At 52.9% G+C, this 15,941-nt stretch overlaps 1 protein-coding gene across 7 annotated transcripts in view; it reads left to right on the forward strand.

The window, feature by feature from the left end:
• LOC140915480 (hexokinase-2) overlaps window positions 1–15,941 on the forward strand; it is a 96,227-nt gene that overhangs the window by 32,675 nt on the left and 47,611 nt on the right. For 5 of the 7 annotated variants that reach the window (XM_073355116.1, XM_073355115.1, XM_073355120.1 and 2 more), the window contains 4 exons: window positions 1,783–1,847; window positions 4,788–4,879; window positions 9,663–9,742; window positions 12,624–12,792. In XM_073355116.1, coding sequence (XP_073211217.1) covers window positions 1,783–1,847; window positions 4,788–4,879; window positions 9,663–9,742; window positions 12,624–12,792 — 406 coding nt within the window. Of the gene's footprint in view, window positions 1–1,782; window positions 1,848–4,787; window positions 4,880–9,662; window positions 9,743–9,994; window positions 12,531–12,623; window positions 12,793–15,941 lie in introns of those variants that run through there. The other 2 variants (XM_073355123.1, XM_073355121.2) reach the window with 2 other exon arrangements.

Genomic DNA, 15,941 nt, shown 5'->3' on the forward strand with positions numbered 1-15,941 from the left:
GAAGCCGCAGCAGCTTTGTATAGTCTCTTGCCATGTGGTCTGTCTTTCTTTATTCCAAAGACAAGAATTCTATCACTTGGCCTGGAAAAACCTCAGAGTCCTGTCCATAGGCAGGTCCCTGCATACTTGCTGAGTCCCAAGGCGTGTCTGCCTTCTCTCAGTGGGTCAGTTGTGTAGCTGATGGTCCTTAATGGGCCGTCCAGCAGGCTAGGCAGTGCTGACACTAACTTGTCTGGGGTGTCACCCAGAAGCAGAGCGTAAGTTTAAAATACAGACAGGATAGAGCCAATACTTATAACTTCAAATACAAAAATGATACATGCACACAGACAGCATCATCATAACCAGCCAACCATAACCGTGTCTTAGACACCTTGTTTGACCCCCTTTATACAAGATTTGGTGCCACTGCAGGACCTTGGTTGCACCAATGATCTATATGGCCTCAGCTTATGTCAGTAACATCACAGGGGTTGTTAATACATATTTAACCCTAGTGCCTAATGAACTCTTGGAAGACAAGATGTCTTAGAGATGCAAGCCAGGAGCTCACAGTGCATGTCTTCTGAACCACCAAGGGCCTCCTGCAAAGCCAGGGAAGAGCAGATTTGACCTTGCTGATATTTCTAAGGGGGCAAAGCCTGAAAACTTTTCTATGAAACCCAGAGCACAAAACCCTGCAGGTCTTTATCTGCCACAAAGACGCCAAAAGAAAAAAAAAGCACGTGCAGTTCATTTTACACTGTGCTTTCTGGTCCCCTTTCCCTATGCTAACCGAAGAGTCGATCTCCCCTCCCATTCACCTCCTGTTGCGTAGCAGCACCTCGAGCCACTGTCGGTGATCTGCTGCCAGGTTCAGTAGATTTACGGCTCACCTGAGCCTTCTCTACACCAGTTTTCCTGTCAAATTTCCCACTGCTGCTGCCACAGATTTTACTTCACTGCCGGTGATGGTGATGGGAACCCCAGGCCAGTGGAGTTCTTAACCTGGTTAGAGTCGGCTGCCGGTGCCTTCCCACGGTAGTAACCGGGGTGGAGCTGACAGCAGTGGTGGGAAATTCTAGGCCAAAACTCCTGGTGTCATCACAGCCCGGAGGGGCGGTGTGTATGTGACAGATGTCCCGATATTAGGGGCTTTGTCTTATATAGGTAACAATCCCTCCCTCCCCCGGAAAAAAAAGTGGCCTGATTTTTCACACTTGCTGTGTGGTCACCCCACCTGGAGGTTCTCCACCCCCAGGTCAGGCTGCTCATTGTGGTCGGTTTGTGTCATGGGGGGAGCTGCTGGGTCGTCCCACCACACCCACTTAGAGTGTAACTGCTTTTCTGCCAGTTCCTCCGTGATCAACCCCTCTCCCCGGTGCTGTGCCAATGAACAGAGTGAGAGTAACAGTGTATGGTAGCCCTTCTGTACACTGCCCTGTGACCCAAACCAGGTGAGAGACCTCCCATGTCGGTTCATTTCATTACAGTTCCCTTGATTGTCCACTAATTGCCAGTGAGCCCCGTTACATTTGACTAATCAGTGTTGTCATAAAAACTCACCATTTTCAGGCTCTTGTGAACAAATTTCAGAGTGAATTGAATAGATTCCATCCTATTTTTCAAAGTCTTTCACACAGGCAGGCAGATTTCTGGTCTCTGAAAGGTTTACACAGAGAGCTCCCTCTGTAAGTGAACGGTGGGAAGGTAGCTTGAAAAATCTCAGCCACGTCTGGAGAATGAGGAACTGGCTGCTGCTGGCCTGTGTTTTATTTGGGATCCACATTATTTCCTTTCCAGGCCTCCCAGGCGCTATTTGCAGAGGACATGCCTGAAGATGGGGAACCAATGCAGATTACACAGAGGTGAGGAGGAGGGGTCATTTCAGAGCACTGGTTCCTGGACACACAGCCCTCCCCCCGGCCTGGCGTCCCGGGCAGGAGAGTGCTCTGGGCGTGCTGCAGCTAGCTACATGGCTGCTGTGAGGTGTCGCTGTGGTGTTCAGCTCAGGGACAATGGGGGGAGGAGAACGCTCACCCCGACATGTGCGAGGGGCACTGCACTGCAGCTGAGAGGACATGATCCGTGCCTTGCGGAGCAGCAGTCTGATCTGACAGATGTAACCGCAATAGGATGGGGCTGGGGCGGGAAGGGTAAGACCTGGCGGTAGGATCGCATGGTCTCTCCAGGAAGGCAAGTTTTCAGCAGGTCTGTTGAAAGGAGAGGCCTTTGAAGAGGCAAGAACAGGGGGAAAGCAAAGAAAATGTGTCATGCCAGAGACAGTGCCCCTGTGTGCCCCAGACGGAAACAGCCAGTCTGGTCCTCAGCCGGTGGCAGGAATGGGCCATGGCAGCACGATTCTCCTCTGATTTTACCTCTGCCCCTTTGTCTGGTAAAACCAGGTTCTGAATGGGACCCTAGGAGAGTTGGCTTCTGGCTGCCATCTCTCACTGCAGGGCTAGGAGACATTGACTGGGGTGGTTTGCAATTGTTCTTGCAGACTAGATAAGCTCTGAGTGGCAGGCATATGGGGAGCACTTGGGGAGCAATTTACTAGGGAGGTTTCAATATTTGCAGGTGTTGCAAGCCCAGCTGTGGGAAACTGCTTGATTCTCATGGTACTTTAAACTACTTTTATAGTTCAAAATGCTTTTGGCATAAAGCTGCTGCCTTTTCCCTGCCTGCTCTCCACTCTCTTCTCCCCCTCGCTGATATGGCAGTATTCGGGCTGAACACCTGAGATTAGGGACAGGGCTTGAAATGCCAGCTGATTGCTTACCTCAGGCCAGTGGGAAGCTCGCCCTGCGGAGCAAGGGGACCTATGCTGCCTGGCTTCGGCAGAACTTTAGCAGTCTTTAAAAAACTCAGAAAGTGTCTAGCCCTGTGGCAGTGAAGAAACTCTTCAGGTGTGAACTGATGCAATGCTGGCCTCTGTTGCCAGGCTCAGCTTTCCCAGGCAGCAGAGACCGTGAAATAAACCAGACTCTGGTAAGTTTCATGGCTGCTGAAATGTGCAGGGGAGTATGCCCTGTTAGGCTACTACCAGTCCTGTCAGTTTCGATCTGTTGCTGCTTGATGCTGACAATGGTCCCCTGAAAGAGGCTGAGCCTTCTCTCCCTTCGGAGCAGCAGGAGGCCCTGTGGTTGGGACATGAAGGAAGAGGCAGCTCCTATCCCCCAGTTGTGAAGGGGGACAGGAGGGTGTAATGTTTCAGGTACCCAGTAGCCAGAGCCTGTTTCAGAAGGTGGGGCTCCCTAGCAGGGTCCAGGGCAGCACCCTGGTAAGAGCAGCTGGGCTGGATGCTGGCTTCCCAACATCAGGGGTTCCAGAGGGCTCGTGCGTCACCCTTTGTGTCCAGGTAGCAGGTTTAATCCTCTGTTCAATCTGACCCAGGGGCAGCTGACGTGCCAAAATGTGGCCCTGTGAGTGCTACAGTGCAGCCAATGGCTGCCCTCTTTGGGATCAAGCTTCACCATTGCCTGCTGTGACTTCTCATTTCAGCAGACAGCCCCGGTGTGTGCGGATAACGGTGGCAGCCGTCTTCTTAGTTGTGTGCACATCAAGCGAGCTCTCTGGCTGCTGGCAATGTGCCAGCGCAGCCCTCCATTGGACAATGTCTGGGCATGCTGGTCAGCCAGCTGCTGGGGCAGCTACAGGAGAAACCCTGCTCAGATGTGGGGCGCTCGTAGAAGCAGCAGTAGCAGAAGTCACACAGCAGTTTGTGCCCCCATGCTTGGTGCAGAGTGCAGCAGATCAGAATGTGAAGAAATGGTTCTGTGCTTTGGTACTGAGGGACAGGTGATGTAGCCAGCACCGTGGTTTGACTGTAAATTGATTAGCCCATTTTATAACTGTCACAGTAAGTTGTTTTGTGAGAGTCTTTTGGAAGTGACCCCAGTGTTACACACACAGTAAAACGTGCTCAGCTTGGACTCATACACACGCTTTGAGATGGGTTCTTTAGAAAGAGAAGTCACTTGCGGTTTCCTCTCAGAATTAGATTATTTGTCATAAATAGATGGTGTCTGTTTCCTCCTCTCTAGCTAGGCGTGTGGTTAAATGAAATAAATCTTGGATCTGCTGGGGTAGGGATTCATGCTTTTAAAGTGTGTTCTTGCATACTCGCTCAGATTAATCAGAAAGCCACACCGAGGGCTGAGGTGATCAGCATGAGGAACACACTTACTCAGCAACAGCTTCTTGTTTCATAAAGAGATTGCACTCCAGTGAGAAAATGGAGGAACTGGAAGGTCAAACAGAGGAGCCAGACATGGTTAAACACTACACAAAAGTGCCACTAAGCTAGCGTTGGCAGGACTTTGCTGTAGGGAAGCTTTGAGTAGTATCACATTCCCGCTGGGTTAGAAAGCCGCATACAGGGATAGAAAGAAGAATTTGCGGTAAGGATGAGGAGAAAGAGGAGTACAGTGTCCAACAAACCTCCTCCTCTTTTGTCTCCAACGAGTTCCTTGATATAGGTAAGGAAACACTGCTACCCACAGAACTCCTAGAACTGAGAACAGAAAGGATCAAAGGCATCTTTTAGTTCTGAGCCGATATTTTTACTCCTCTTGCATGACACAATGACCTTCCAGATCTTTTTATCATGGGCTTCTAGGAGCGGGAAGTTCCTTTCAGCTATGTGGCGTTGCATGGCATTTTAAACCTGTATGTTTGTTAGTTCTCCGGGTCCTTTCTGGCGGTCAGACAGTAATTAGCTGAAGATCCTTGAGTGTGTGTCTGACCCAGCGGCATGCTGTCACACTGATTGATTTGATGTGACGTGTATGTGTTTGCTTTGATAGCATTTCTGCCTTGACCCCATTTGGCAGTAAGAGGAGCCCAGAGGTGGCTGTGGAGAGCCCTGCTACTGAAGAAGAGATCCCTGTTTGCCCTGGTAAGAGCCGTATTGAAATGTGCTGAACTGGGCTCTGGAAAGGACACGCCATCCGTGCTCTAAATCCCGCCCCGCCCCCCCCGCCCTCCCCTCCAAAAAAAGGGAGTCCAGCATTTTTCTCTCTGGTTTTATTCCTTGAGAGGCCCAAGAGTTCTCCTCCCGCTGTGTCTTCACAGCGCTGAAATTCATGTGGCTGGTTGGTTTCCTTCCTTGGTTGTGCAAACTGTGTTTGCCTCTTGATTTAAAGCAGAGAAACTTTCCAATCTATAAAAAGAAAAGGAGTACTTGTGGCACCTTAGAGACTAACCAATTTGTTTGAGCATAAGCTTTCGTGAGCTACAGCTCACTTCATTGGATGCATCCGATGAAGTGAGCTGTAGCTCACGAAAGCTTATGCTCAAATTTGTTAGTCTCTAAGGTGCCACAAGTACTCCTTTTCTTTTTGCGAATACAGACTAACACAGCTGTAACTCTGAAACCTTTCCAATCTATCTGTCTGAACCCTAGGGTGAACTAGCTGAAGCAATCTCAGAACTGCTAACGAATATCTTTAACAGCTCATGGAGGAGGGGTGAGGTCCCAGAGGACCAGAGAAGGTCAGACGGGGGAAGGGGAACAAAGGGGACCCAGGGAATTACAGACCAGTCAGCCCAACTTCAATACCTGGAAAGATACTGGAACAAACTATGACACAATCCATTTGTGAGCACCTAGAGGATAACGGGTTATAAGGAACAGCCAGTGTGGATTTGTCAAGAACAAAATCATGCCAAACCAATCTAATTTCCTCCTTTGACAGGGTAATTGGCCTAGCAGATATGGGGAAGCAATAGATGGGATATATCTTGATTTTTAGTAAGGCTTTTGAACACAGTCCCACGTGATATTCTCATAAGAAAACTGGGGAAATGTGGGCTAGATGAAATTGCTGTAAGATGCGTGCAAAACTGGTTGAAAGACTGTACGCAGAGTAGTTATTAATGGTTTCCTGTCAAACTGGGAGGTGCATCTAGTGGGAATCCTAGGATTATAACAGGGTTTTAAAAGAGAACTGGATAAATTCATGGAGGTTAAGTCCATTAATGGCTATGAGCCAGGATGGGTAAGGAATGGTGTCCCTAGCCTCTGTTTTTCAGGGGGTGGAGATGGATGGCAGGAGAGAGAGGCCTGTCCTGGGTCCTGTACTATTCAGTATTTTCATTAATTACTTGGACAGTGGAGTGGAGATTATGTTTGTAAACTTTGCAGCTGACACCAAGCTGGGAGGGGTTATGAGCACTTTGGAGGACAGGATTAGAATTCAAAACAACTTTGACAAATTGGAAAATTGGTCTGAAATCAACAAGATGAAAATTCAGTAAAGACAAGTGCAGAGTACTTGGCTTAGGATGGAAAAATCAAATGCCAAGCTACACAGTACAGAATAAGTGGGCAGGTGGCAGTACTGGTGAAGAGGATCTGGGGTACAGTTGGTCACAAACTGAGTGAGAATCAGCAATGTGATTGTGACAAAGTAGGAGATGTGTTTTTTAATGTTTTGCATGAATACTGTGTGTGCCTCAGTTTCCCCTGTGTATTAAACAAATACCTAGGTGGTGGGACAAGGGTGTGTGATTTTTACTGAGACTCGAATGGGCAGGTGGGGCTGCCCTCTCCCTAGGAGCCCACCAGCTGCAACAAGTTGGAACCAGGCAAGAGGTGGCAACGAGGTGACCCTTTTGCCCAGAAACAAGACAAAGGATGGAGGAGGGGCAGTGGGTGTGTCTGAGGCTGGGCCCCTGGAAGCAAGACAGTCTCCTGGTTTGGGACTCGGGGAGGGCCAGGACCCCAAGGTCTGGATTCCTCCCCCAGATGGACTTTGCTGAAAGTTGCTGATTTCTGTGCTAACAAGCTCTGTTTTACGCTGTGTTCCTGTTGACTAATAAATCTTCTGTGTCACACACTGGCTGAGACTCGCTGCTAACTATGGAGTGGGGGCAGGGCCGCTTTGGAGCAGTGTGAGGCTCCCCCAGGGGTCCCGTCCAGGGGGATTCGCTGCAGGGAGCTCACGGGGTAAACAGGGGGCTGGATGCTCCAAGGTCAGACCCAGGAAGCACTGAAGCTGAGCAGGCTCCTTGCCCTTGTGAGAGTGGCCCTGCGGGGCAGAGACTGTGCTAGAGGAGAGATGCCAACTTTCTAATCACACAAAACCGAACACCCCTGCCCTGCCCCATCTCTGAGGCCCCACCCCCACTCACTCCATCCCCCCTCCCTCTGTCACTGGCTCTCCCCCACTCTCTCTCACTTGCTCATTTTCACCGGACTGGGGCAGGGTTTTGGGTTGCAGGAGGGGGTGAGGGCTTCAGGGTGGGGCCAGAAATGAGGCTTTCAGGGTGTGGGAAGGGGCTCCAGGCCGGGACAGGGGGTTGGGGTGCAGGAGGGAGTAAGGGCTCTGGCTGGGGGTGCAGGTTCTGGGGTGGGGCCAGAAATGAGGGTTTCAGGGTACGGGAGGGGGCTCTGGGCTGGGACAGGGGGTTAGGGTGCAGGGGGGTTGGGTGGGGCTAGGGATGAGGGCTTGGGGTGCAGAAGGGGGCTCCAGGCTGGGGGGTGGAGCCGAGGGGTTCAGAGTGTGGGAGGGGCTCCGGGCTGAGGCAGGGGGTTGGGGTGCAGGAGGGGTGTGGGCTCCAGTAGGGAGTTTGGGTGTGGGAGGGAGCTCAGGGCTGGAGCAGGGGTGCGGGAGAGGATGTGGGCTCTAGAGTGGGACCAGGGATGAGGAGTTTGGGGTTCAAGAGGGGGCTTGGGCCTGGGGCAAGGAGTTGGGGTACAGTAGGGGGTGTGGGCTCCGAGAGGGAGTTTTGGTGTGGGAGGGGGCTCCAGGCTGGGGCAGGGGATTGGGGTGCGGGAGGGGGTGCGGACTCTGCCTGGGGATGCAGGCTCTGGGATGGGACCAGGGATGAGGGGCTTAGGGTTCAGGAGGGGGCTCAGGCAGGGGGTTGGCATGCAGGAGGGGGCATGGGCTCCAGGTGGTGCTTACCTCAGGGGGCTTCTTGGAGGCGGCGACATGTCTCTCCAGCTCTTAGGCGGGGGCACAGCCTGGCGGCTCTCCACAGTGCGCCCTCACTGCCTCCACCTGCAGGTGCCACCCCCGCAGCTCCCATTGGCTGCAGTTCCTTGTCAGTGGAAGCTGCGGAGCTGGTGCTTGGAGCTCCTGGGCCGTCCCTCCACCTAGGAGCCGAGGGACATGTCTCTGCTTCCGGGGAGCCACGCAGAGCCAGGTAGGGAGCCAACCAGACTTTTACCGGCCCAGTCACCGGTGCGAACCAGAGCTGCCAGGGTCCCTTTTCAACAGGGCGTCAGGTCGAAAACTGGACATCTGGCGACCCTATGCTAGAGTCTTGCCTGACGTCACTCAGAGCAGTTCCAGAGCACCGAGCGTGTGACTCCATGACAGTGACTGCGGTTGTGAAACACACGAATATCATTCTGAGGTGTGGTATGTCAGACATGAGAGGTAACCGTCCCCCTCCACTCAGCACTGGGGATGCCCCAGCTGAGGTGCTGGATCCACCCTTCACGAAAGATGTGGATCAACTGGAGAGAGTCCAGTGGAGAGCAACAAAAGCGATAAAAAGTTTTAAAACCCTGGCCTATGAGGAAAGGTTAAAAAAAGTGGCCAAGTTTAGTCCTGGAAAATAAGAGGGGACCTGATAAGTCTTCAAATAGATTAAGGGCTCGTATAAAGGGCACTGGTGAGTTGTTCTCCATGTCACTGAAGGCAGGACAAGAAGCAATGGGCTTCGTCTGCAGCCAGGGAAATTGAGGTTAGATATTAGGAAAATCTTTCTAACTCTCAGGGTGGTTCAGCTCTGGAACAGGCTCCCACGGGGGGCTGTGGAATCTCCGTCCTTGGAGGTTTTTCAGAACCAGTTGGGCAAATCCCTGTCAGGGCTGGTCTAGGGTTACTTGGTCCTGCCTCAGTGCAGAGGGCGGGTTAGGTGACGTCTGGAGCTCCCTCCCAGCCCTGCATCTCTATGGCTATGTCTGCACTACCGTGGTAAGTCGACCTACACTACGCAGCTCCAGTTCGTCAATAACGTAGCTGGAGTCGACGCGCCTTAGGTCGAGTTACTGCGGGGTCGACTTACCTTACTCTTCTCGTCGGGGGTAGAGTACAGAGGTCGACTGGAGAGCGATTTGCTGTCGATATGGCGGATCTTCACTAGACCCGCTAAATCGACCGCCAGTGGATCGAGGTAAAAGGAATTTTCATCTCACATTTCATTAGCAAACTTGATTGGAACCGAATCGTTTGCTTTCTCCAGGACTGTCTCTCCTCGTTGGTCCTGCCACTGATGTCCTGATTCTGGCTTTTCACTCTGAAATCTGTGGTAGGAGCAGTTCTCATTCCCTGGGGAGGTCGAGAGGTTCCTTGCAGCTGGCTGGATGTGACTTTTGATGATATTGAAACCATGGGATGGCAGATGAGACTGAGGAGAGGAGGGAATTCTGGGACTCTCTCTGCTGGGTTGGAGAACTCCATTCTCGCACTGCACAGTTCACCAGCAGACGCCCTGCACGTGCTCTGTGCGTCCCGTGAAGCTGTAAAGCTGCGGCAGCTTCGGCCTTCCACCCTGTGCTTTGACTTGTAACCTCTCATCCAGCTGTGGTGTTACACATCTGCCAGCATCTGTGAGACATGGTTGGAAACGGTGAAAACCCTGTCAAGAGAATGGGCTAAGCTCCCAGAGATAGCAAAGGCTCTAGGGGCTGCAGCCTGCGCTGACATGGCAGACTTCTGTTTCAGAGACCCAGCCAAATCCATCGGAAGCCATTGAGCCGGAGAGAGAAGAGCTCCATTCAGCCAGCAAAGACGCACCTATGCAGGTAAGAGAGTCCCCGAAGGGGAAAAGCCAGAGACGTGTCCCCGCTCCAGACCACGTTTACGCTAGTGGGAGCTATAGCAATGCAGCTCCGGGGCCGTGGCTAGGCCGCTGTAAGCCCCTAGCGCACATGCAGACGGCAGAGACAGAGGGTTTTCTCCACCTCCGTGAGCAACACTAGCTAAGTCCATGGAAGCTTTCTTCCATCCACCGAGCTGTGTCTAGACCAAAGGTTAGGTCGGCATAGTTACAACACTCGGGGGGTGGGGTGGGGTGGCACTTTTCACCCCCTTGAGCGCTGTCCTATGTTGACTTCAGTTTAAGTGTAGACCAGGCTCCAGGCCTCTATCAAACTGGAAATCCTCATGCTCCACCAGGAAACTCTAGTGGGTTCCCCAAGAGCAGAGGAGGGTGTACATCTCTGACACTAGGGCCCTAACACCCCGCCCTGATTCCCCAATCCCAGCCACTGGTCCCATGCCTTTGGAGCACCAGGATCAGTTGAAGTGGTTGCTGCTAATCCCCATTGTTGGGCTGCAGGATGTCAACCAGCTGTTGGGCAGAGCCAATTGCTAGCCCTGAGGGAAGAGGCCAAGGGGTATCAGTGCTGCAGGAAAAGTCCTGCTGGCTATCTGTGACTCCCTGCTATGACCGAACTTGCACTTTGGTAATCTCAGGGGTGCTGTGCATGGGACACCAGAGCTCATGGAGCCTTTGGCAGAGTCAGGGGATCATGGCGAGGACGCTGGGCTCGTCCCTTACAACGTTTAGATGGTGCCCAGGGAGTCTCCTGCTTCTGTGTCGACAGCTAGTGGCTCAGATGTCAGTGACAGAGCACCGAGTGCTAGAGCGGGGTCCTCCCTGGGCATGGGCACTGCTCTGCCGTAGGCCCACGCCAGGGGAGGCTTTGAGCTTTCCGCCTTCTAGGCCAGAGGCAGAAATGCCTGTCGCTTGGCTCAGGGGTTAGCATATGAGCTGTGGAACAGCCAGACCCTACTCCCAGCTGGTGTCCTGGCCTGGGCCTGCCCTGGAACTTGAGACCTCCATGTGGGGCTGCTTGGCGCTGGGCGCTCTCCTACCCGAGAGCAGGCCAGGCCTGGCTCAGCCGGCGTGCAGTTACGGGTTCCAAAAGCCATTCTCGTAAGGTGCGGCACAAGCTGTTTCGGGAGCCGGCTGACAGGTTTTGTTCTACGCTGTTGTATTTACATTTAAAATGAGTTATTTACAGCGAGAGTGTAAGTGGTGTGTTTGGACACCTGGTATTTGCAAAAGATGTGATCTTTACGATTGCTTTTCAAGTGGAAATGAGAAGGAGCAGTGCCTGCTGCTGTCTCCTCACATCTGCATGTGTTGTCTGATTAGGGTAACACCGATCTGATCGGAGTGTTCATATTTGGCATGTCTGATTTTGTATTGGCATGTCCTCATGACACACTAAAGTGTAACGGAGCTTAACAGGATGCAGGGAGCCAGAGAATGGAAAATGGCGTGGAAGTGGTGGTGCAGTAACTGTGAAGTTGCTGAACTTCCCACAGTAGAACTGAGACACGCTCACTCCAGCTCTCCCGCTTGGGAGTCAGGTTCCTTGGAAAGATGCTTTGTGTGGAGTTTGCCTGCGAGGGTTGACTGCCCTAGCGTTCTCTGCTGAGAGCCTGTCAGCCAGCAATCCCAGGGTGTTTCCTGAGGTGCCTTGTGAGATACAGCCCAGTCCTGCAGACTTGCACGCACACGGCGGCTCCGCTGATGTGGGTGGGCTCATGCAGTAAGCACAGGAAGGGAGTCCAGGATGGGGCTCGCTCCTGGCAGTGCAGATTCTTACTCAGCGACAGACTGAGTCATAAGACAGAACGAGCAGCAGGGGTTGAGCAGCCAGCCTGACCCTAATTACGGTTTTCCTGGAATTGTGCCCTTAGAAGGAAGTAACATCGGTTCCTCAGCTGACTGTGTGGGTCACTGGCTGGCCTGCTAGAGCCACTTCTGTTCCTGCAAGTTCCTTCTAGCTAGTTAATATTTACACACACTGGTCCTGGCTGGGGAAAACAGGTTCTGTCCTTTTCTCAAAGGTTCAGGAGGCCGCCTGTGGGTAGAGCTTTCGTAGGCAGCACGGGCGCCTCTGCCAAGCTCTGCTCGGTTACGGCTCGGTGTGCATTCCCGACAGTTGCTAGCACTGAGCTGAGAGGCTGGGGCTAGGTGAGGCCAGACGCGCAGACGGCCTGATGGTTTTAGATCACACAGTACCAGAGAAAAGCCACAATTGGTAACTTCTAGTAACAGATTGTCAATCATATCGCCTTTATCTTTCCCCCTTTGCCTCTGTCCCTGCCCCCCATGACCCGGACTGGAGGAACCTGGCCATTGCTCTGAGCTCACCCACTAAGAGGGTGGGAGCCCCCCTTCATCAGGGTCCCAGACGTGCGGCTTGTGCTGTGCTGGGCCATGGCTGGGGACTGATGAGTCCACGTTTCGTGGTGAACTCTTGCTTTGCTACATGAGTGTTTCATGCATCTCGCTGGGTTTGCTTCCGGCACTCTCGGGGTCTCTGGCAGGGAGGCTTTACATGTTACCCAGCGATGCGTGGCAGCAGCACCGGTGATCCTTGCCCTAAATGGACTGGCCGGCGATCCGGGGACGCCTCGTGGTGACTCGGCAGGACGTGCTGCCTTTGGAACAAGTGTTTGATAGCTGTGCTGTGGTGTTGGCTCAGGCAGGGCGCTAGTCAGTGCAGTTACTAGATCTGACTTGGTGGGGGTCGTGAGATGAATATGCCCGAGAAATGCAGTGGCTGTGGGAGGGTAAGTAGCGGCAAGACAGCAAGGCGCTTTCGGGTAGGCGTGAAGAATGGAACAGCAAGAGCTGTTTGGCTGATTTCTTGTCCCCTTCCTCAGGCTGCTGGAGATGAAGAAGCTGGGAACACGGCATCTGAATGCAGCCCGTCCGCTGATGACAGTGTGTCATGCCCGCTGTGTGATCGAGGCTTTCCAGCCACTGAGATTGAGCTGCACGCCATGTACTGTAACGGCATCGTGGCGCAGGATGCAAATGAAGATGTTCCAGGTCTGCTAAGCACTTGGTCTCATACCTTGGTCCTGTGAGTGTGTGCGAGTTCCCTTTCCTGCCCCCGCAGCCATGTGTGCTGAGAGTCTCAGCAAGCCTCAGACTCTTGGGTACAGGGAGTGTAGCAAACAAACGCTTCTCCAACTCTCTTGCTGAGGCCCACTGAGAGGTGTGTGAGAGAGGCCTCCTCCCCTCTGCCTGGTCCCGCCTGCCCCGGAGGGCACTCTGAACCCTGGTGGCTTTGCAGCACTCATTGCACTGCCAAGTCTTAGAATTTCCTTGTAATCAGTATGTTACTTAGCAGTCCACTGTGAACATGGCTCCAGAGGCCAGCCCTGGCTGTCTCCTGCAATCCCACAGTGCAGGACCCCTCTAGGACGATACCATGCACCTCAGCTAGGAAAATCCCAGGCCCACGGAGCAGGGAGAAGGAGGGAGCCAGGATTGTGTGTGTGCGGCACAGCACGGAGCACACAGCCTGCACTGAGCACATGACAAGTCCAACACGAAGTGAGCTGCTGAGCCAAGTGCTGTGCAGAAAGGATTGACTCAGCGAGAGGGACTATTCATAGATCCCAAGGCCAGGCAAGACCATTGTCATCATCGAGTCTGACCTCCTGCGTAACACAGGCTAGAGACCTGCCCAACAATAATCCCTAGGGCAGAGCTGTTAGACAAACAGCCCGTCTGGAGTTAAGAATTGCCAGGGATGGAGAATCCACCACCACCCTGGTAAGTTGTTCCAGTGGTTAGTTTCCCTCACTATCAAATTTTTTTGTCTTATTTCCAGTCTGAATTCATCTGGCTTCAGCTTCCAGCCACTGGGTCGGGTCAGACCTTTCTCTGTGGGATGGAAGGGCCCATTAGAAGTTTTTAAGGTCAGGCTTGACAAAGCCCTGGCTGGGATGATTTAATTGGGGATCGGTCCTGCTTTGAGCAGGGGGTGGGACTAGATGACCTCCTGGGGTCCCTTCCAACCCTGATATTCTATGATTCTATGATTATTAAGTATTTGTTCCCCATGTAGCTATGGATAGACTGGGATCAACTCACCCCGCAACTTTCTCTCTAAGTTAAATAGATGGAGCTCCTCAAGGTTGTCACTATCAGGCAGGTTTTCTAATCCTTCTGTCATTTTTGTGGCTCTTCTCTGACCTCTCCCCACTTTGCCAATATCCTTCTTGAACTGTGGGCACCAGAACTGGGCACTGGATTCCAGAAGCGGGTGCGTCAGTGCTGAATGCAGAGGGAAAATCACCTCTCTGTGCCTACTTGCGATCCCAACATCGCATTAGGTCTTTTGGCTACCGTGTCACACTGGGAGCTCATGCCCGTCTGATTAGCCACCATGACTTCCAATTCTTTGCCAGAGTCGCTGCTTCCCAGTGTAGACATTCGGGCTCAGGCTAGAGCCCAGGCTCTGAGACCCTGAACATCTGTCCGTCCATTTTTAGCCCTGCAGCCCAAGCCCTGTGAGCTCCAGTCAGCTGACTTGGGCCAGCTGTGGCCGGGACGCAGGGCTTTTACTCCAGTGTAGACTCACCCTTAGTGTAAGCCTAACCCGCCGTCCATCTCCACACAAGTCGCACTAGCCCAGGGTTCAGACCCAGGGTCCCAGAAACCCATGGGTGTGGAGGGTCCAAGCCTGAATCAAGCTGGGACCTGCGTTCAAGCCCTATTGCTTTGCGGTGGAGATGCAGCCACACTGGCCTTGTGCCCTGTGAGTTGGCCAAAAGTATCCTACAATCCCACAGGCTAACTTCTTTTGTCTTGTGGACAGTCAGGCTAGGTGGACTGTCACGTTCTCCCACACTGCACCTCAAACTAAGGGCTAGAGTGGCCACATTTTGGAAGGGCGCAAGGAAGTCTGGTGGTTGGACTTGGGCTCACATCATGCAATGTAGATGCTGGAGTCCCAGGTTGGGACCCAGGGTTCAACAATTCCTGACCTGAGGTTACAAATGAGTGTAGATGCTCAAGCCCTCGGTTAACAAACCCAGCATCTGCTAACTCAGGTTCTACAAACCCTGGGCTTACACTGCAGTGTAGACAGCCCGTTAGAGCTTGTCTACATGGGGCAGTTGACTGAAACAGTTCCCTGTGTGGACTCTGTTCCAGACGAAAGGAGACTGTATTCCAGAATGCCGACTCTGCTCCCAAAGTCCTGCTTCTGCTTTCCTGGGGGCTTGTTTCTGAGTAAATTCAGTAGGGCTTGAAGAGTTTGTTCTAAGCCCTAGACATTGTGCCAGGATGGGGAGAGGTGGGCTCCTCGCTGCTGATGTGATGAACGTTCCTGACCCCCGTGGGGTGGCTGCTCATCCCTAGTGAATGTCTGTGCCCTCCACCCCCAGGCACAAGCTCTAAAGGGCCCGTGAGTCTGGAATGAGAACTGAAGGACTCGAAAGCAGTTCCCATGTTCTGCCTTGGGTCTCTGCCCTCTGCTGTGCTTTGCTGCTCTTACCACAAACACCCAGCTCAGTATTCAGGAAGAAAGCCTTGTATTTTACCAAATACCCTGGCTGTTGACTAACCGCCCATTCCATTCTGTCCACACTGTCCCAGCCTTCCTGTTCCACAGTGAGTGACAGGAAACGCCATTCCCCCTCCCTCACTTCACGTGCAACTGACACCCTGCCATCAGTTTCCAGAGCACCCGCCGGAGCGCTGATGCTGCGCAAAGCTCCCAACGCCAAGAGAAGTGGCACTGATGCAGCAAAAAGAGGAACACAACTGGGGCAGGGAAGAGCTTCATCACTTCCCAGAGGGGCCAACGTGCTAGAGAATCTTTCCATTAATAGGATCTGCACAAAACCAGCCTGCTAGTAATGGGACTAGACAGCTCGGAGTGGGGAGACGCAGCCTGAACAGACACGTGCGAAAGGCAGGCAGCGTCGTAATGCACGGATGGCACTTTGCACCTGCCGAGTGTCCGGCATACGGTTATTGAGCCTCTCTACGCTATGGTGAGATAGACCCTCAGGCAAACATGCAAGGGACCTGCCCCAAGCCACTCAGCAAGTCCTGGCTCCCATTCCCGTGCACTGACTGCAAGACCTGCCTTGGCTGGTGGGCCAACAGCCATGCCAGTGGGGATGGGGACAAAGGACAAATGTGGAATCGTTTCCCAGGGGAGCACTGGAGCCTCGTGC

The sequence above is a fragment of the Lepidochelys kempii genome, chromosome 8 (genome assembly GCF_965140285.1).
Source record: "Lepidochelys kempii isolate rLepKem1 chromosome 8, rLepKem1.hap1, whole genome shotgun sequence".
Taxonomy (NCBI): domain Eukaryota; kingdom Metazoa; phylum Chordata; order Testudines; family Cheloniidae; genus Lepidochelys; species Lepidochelys kempii.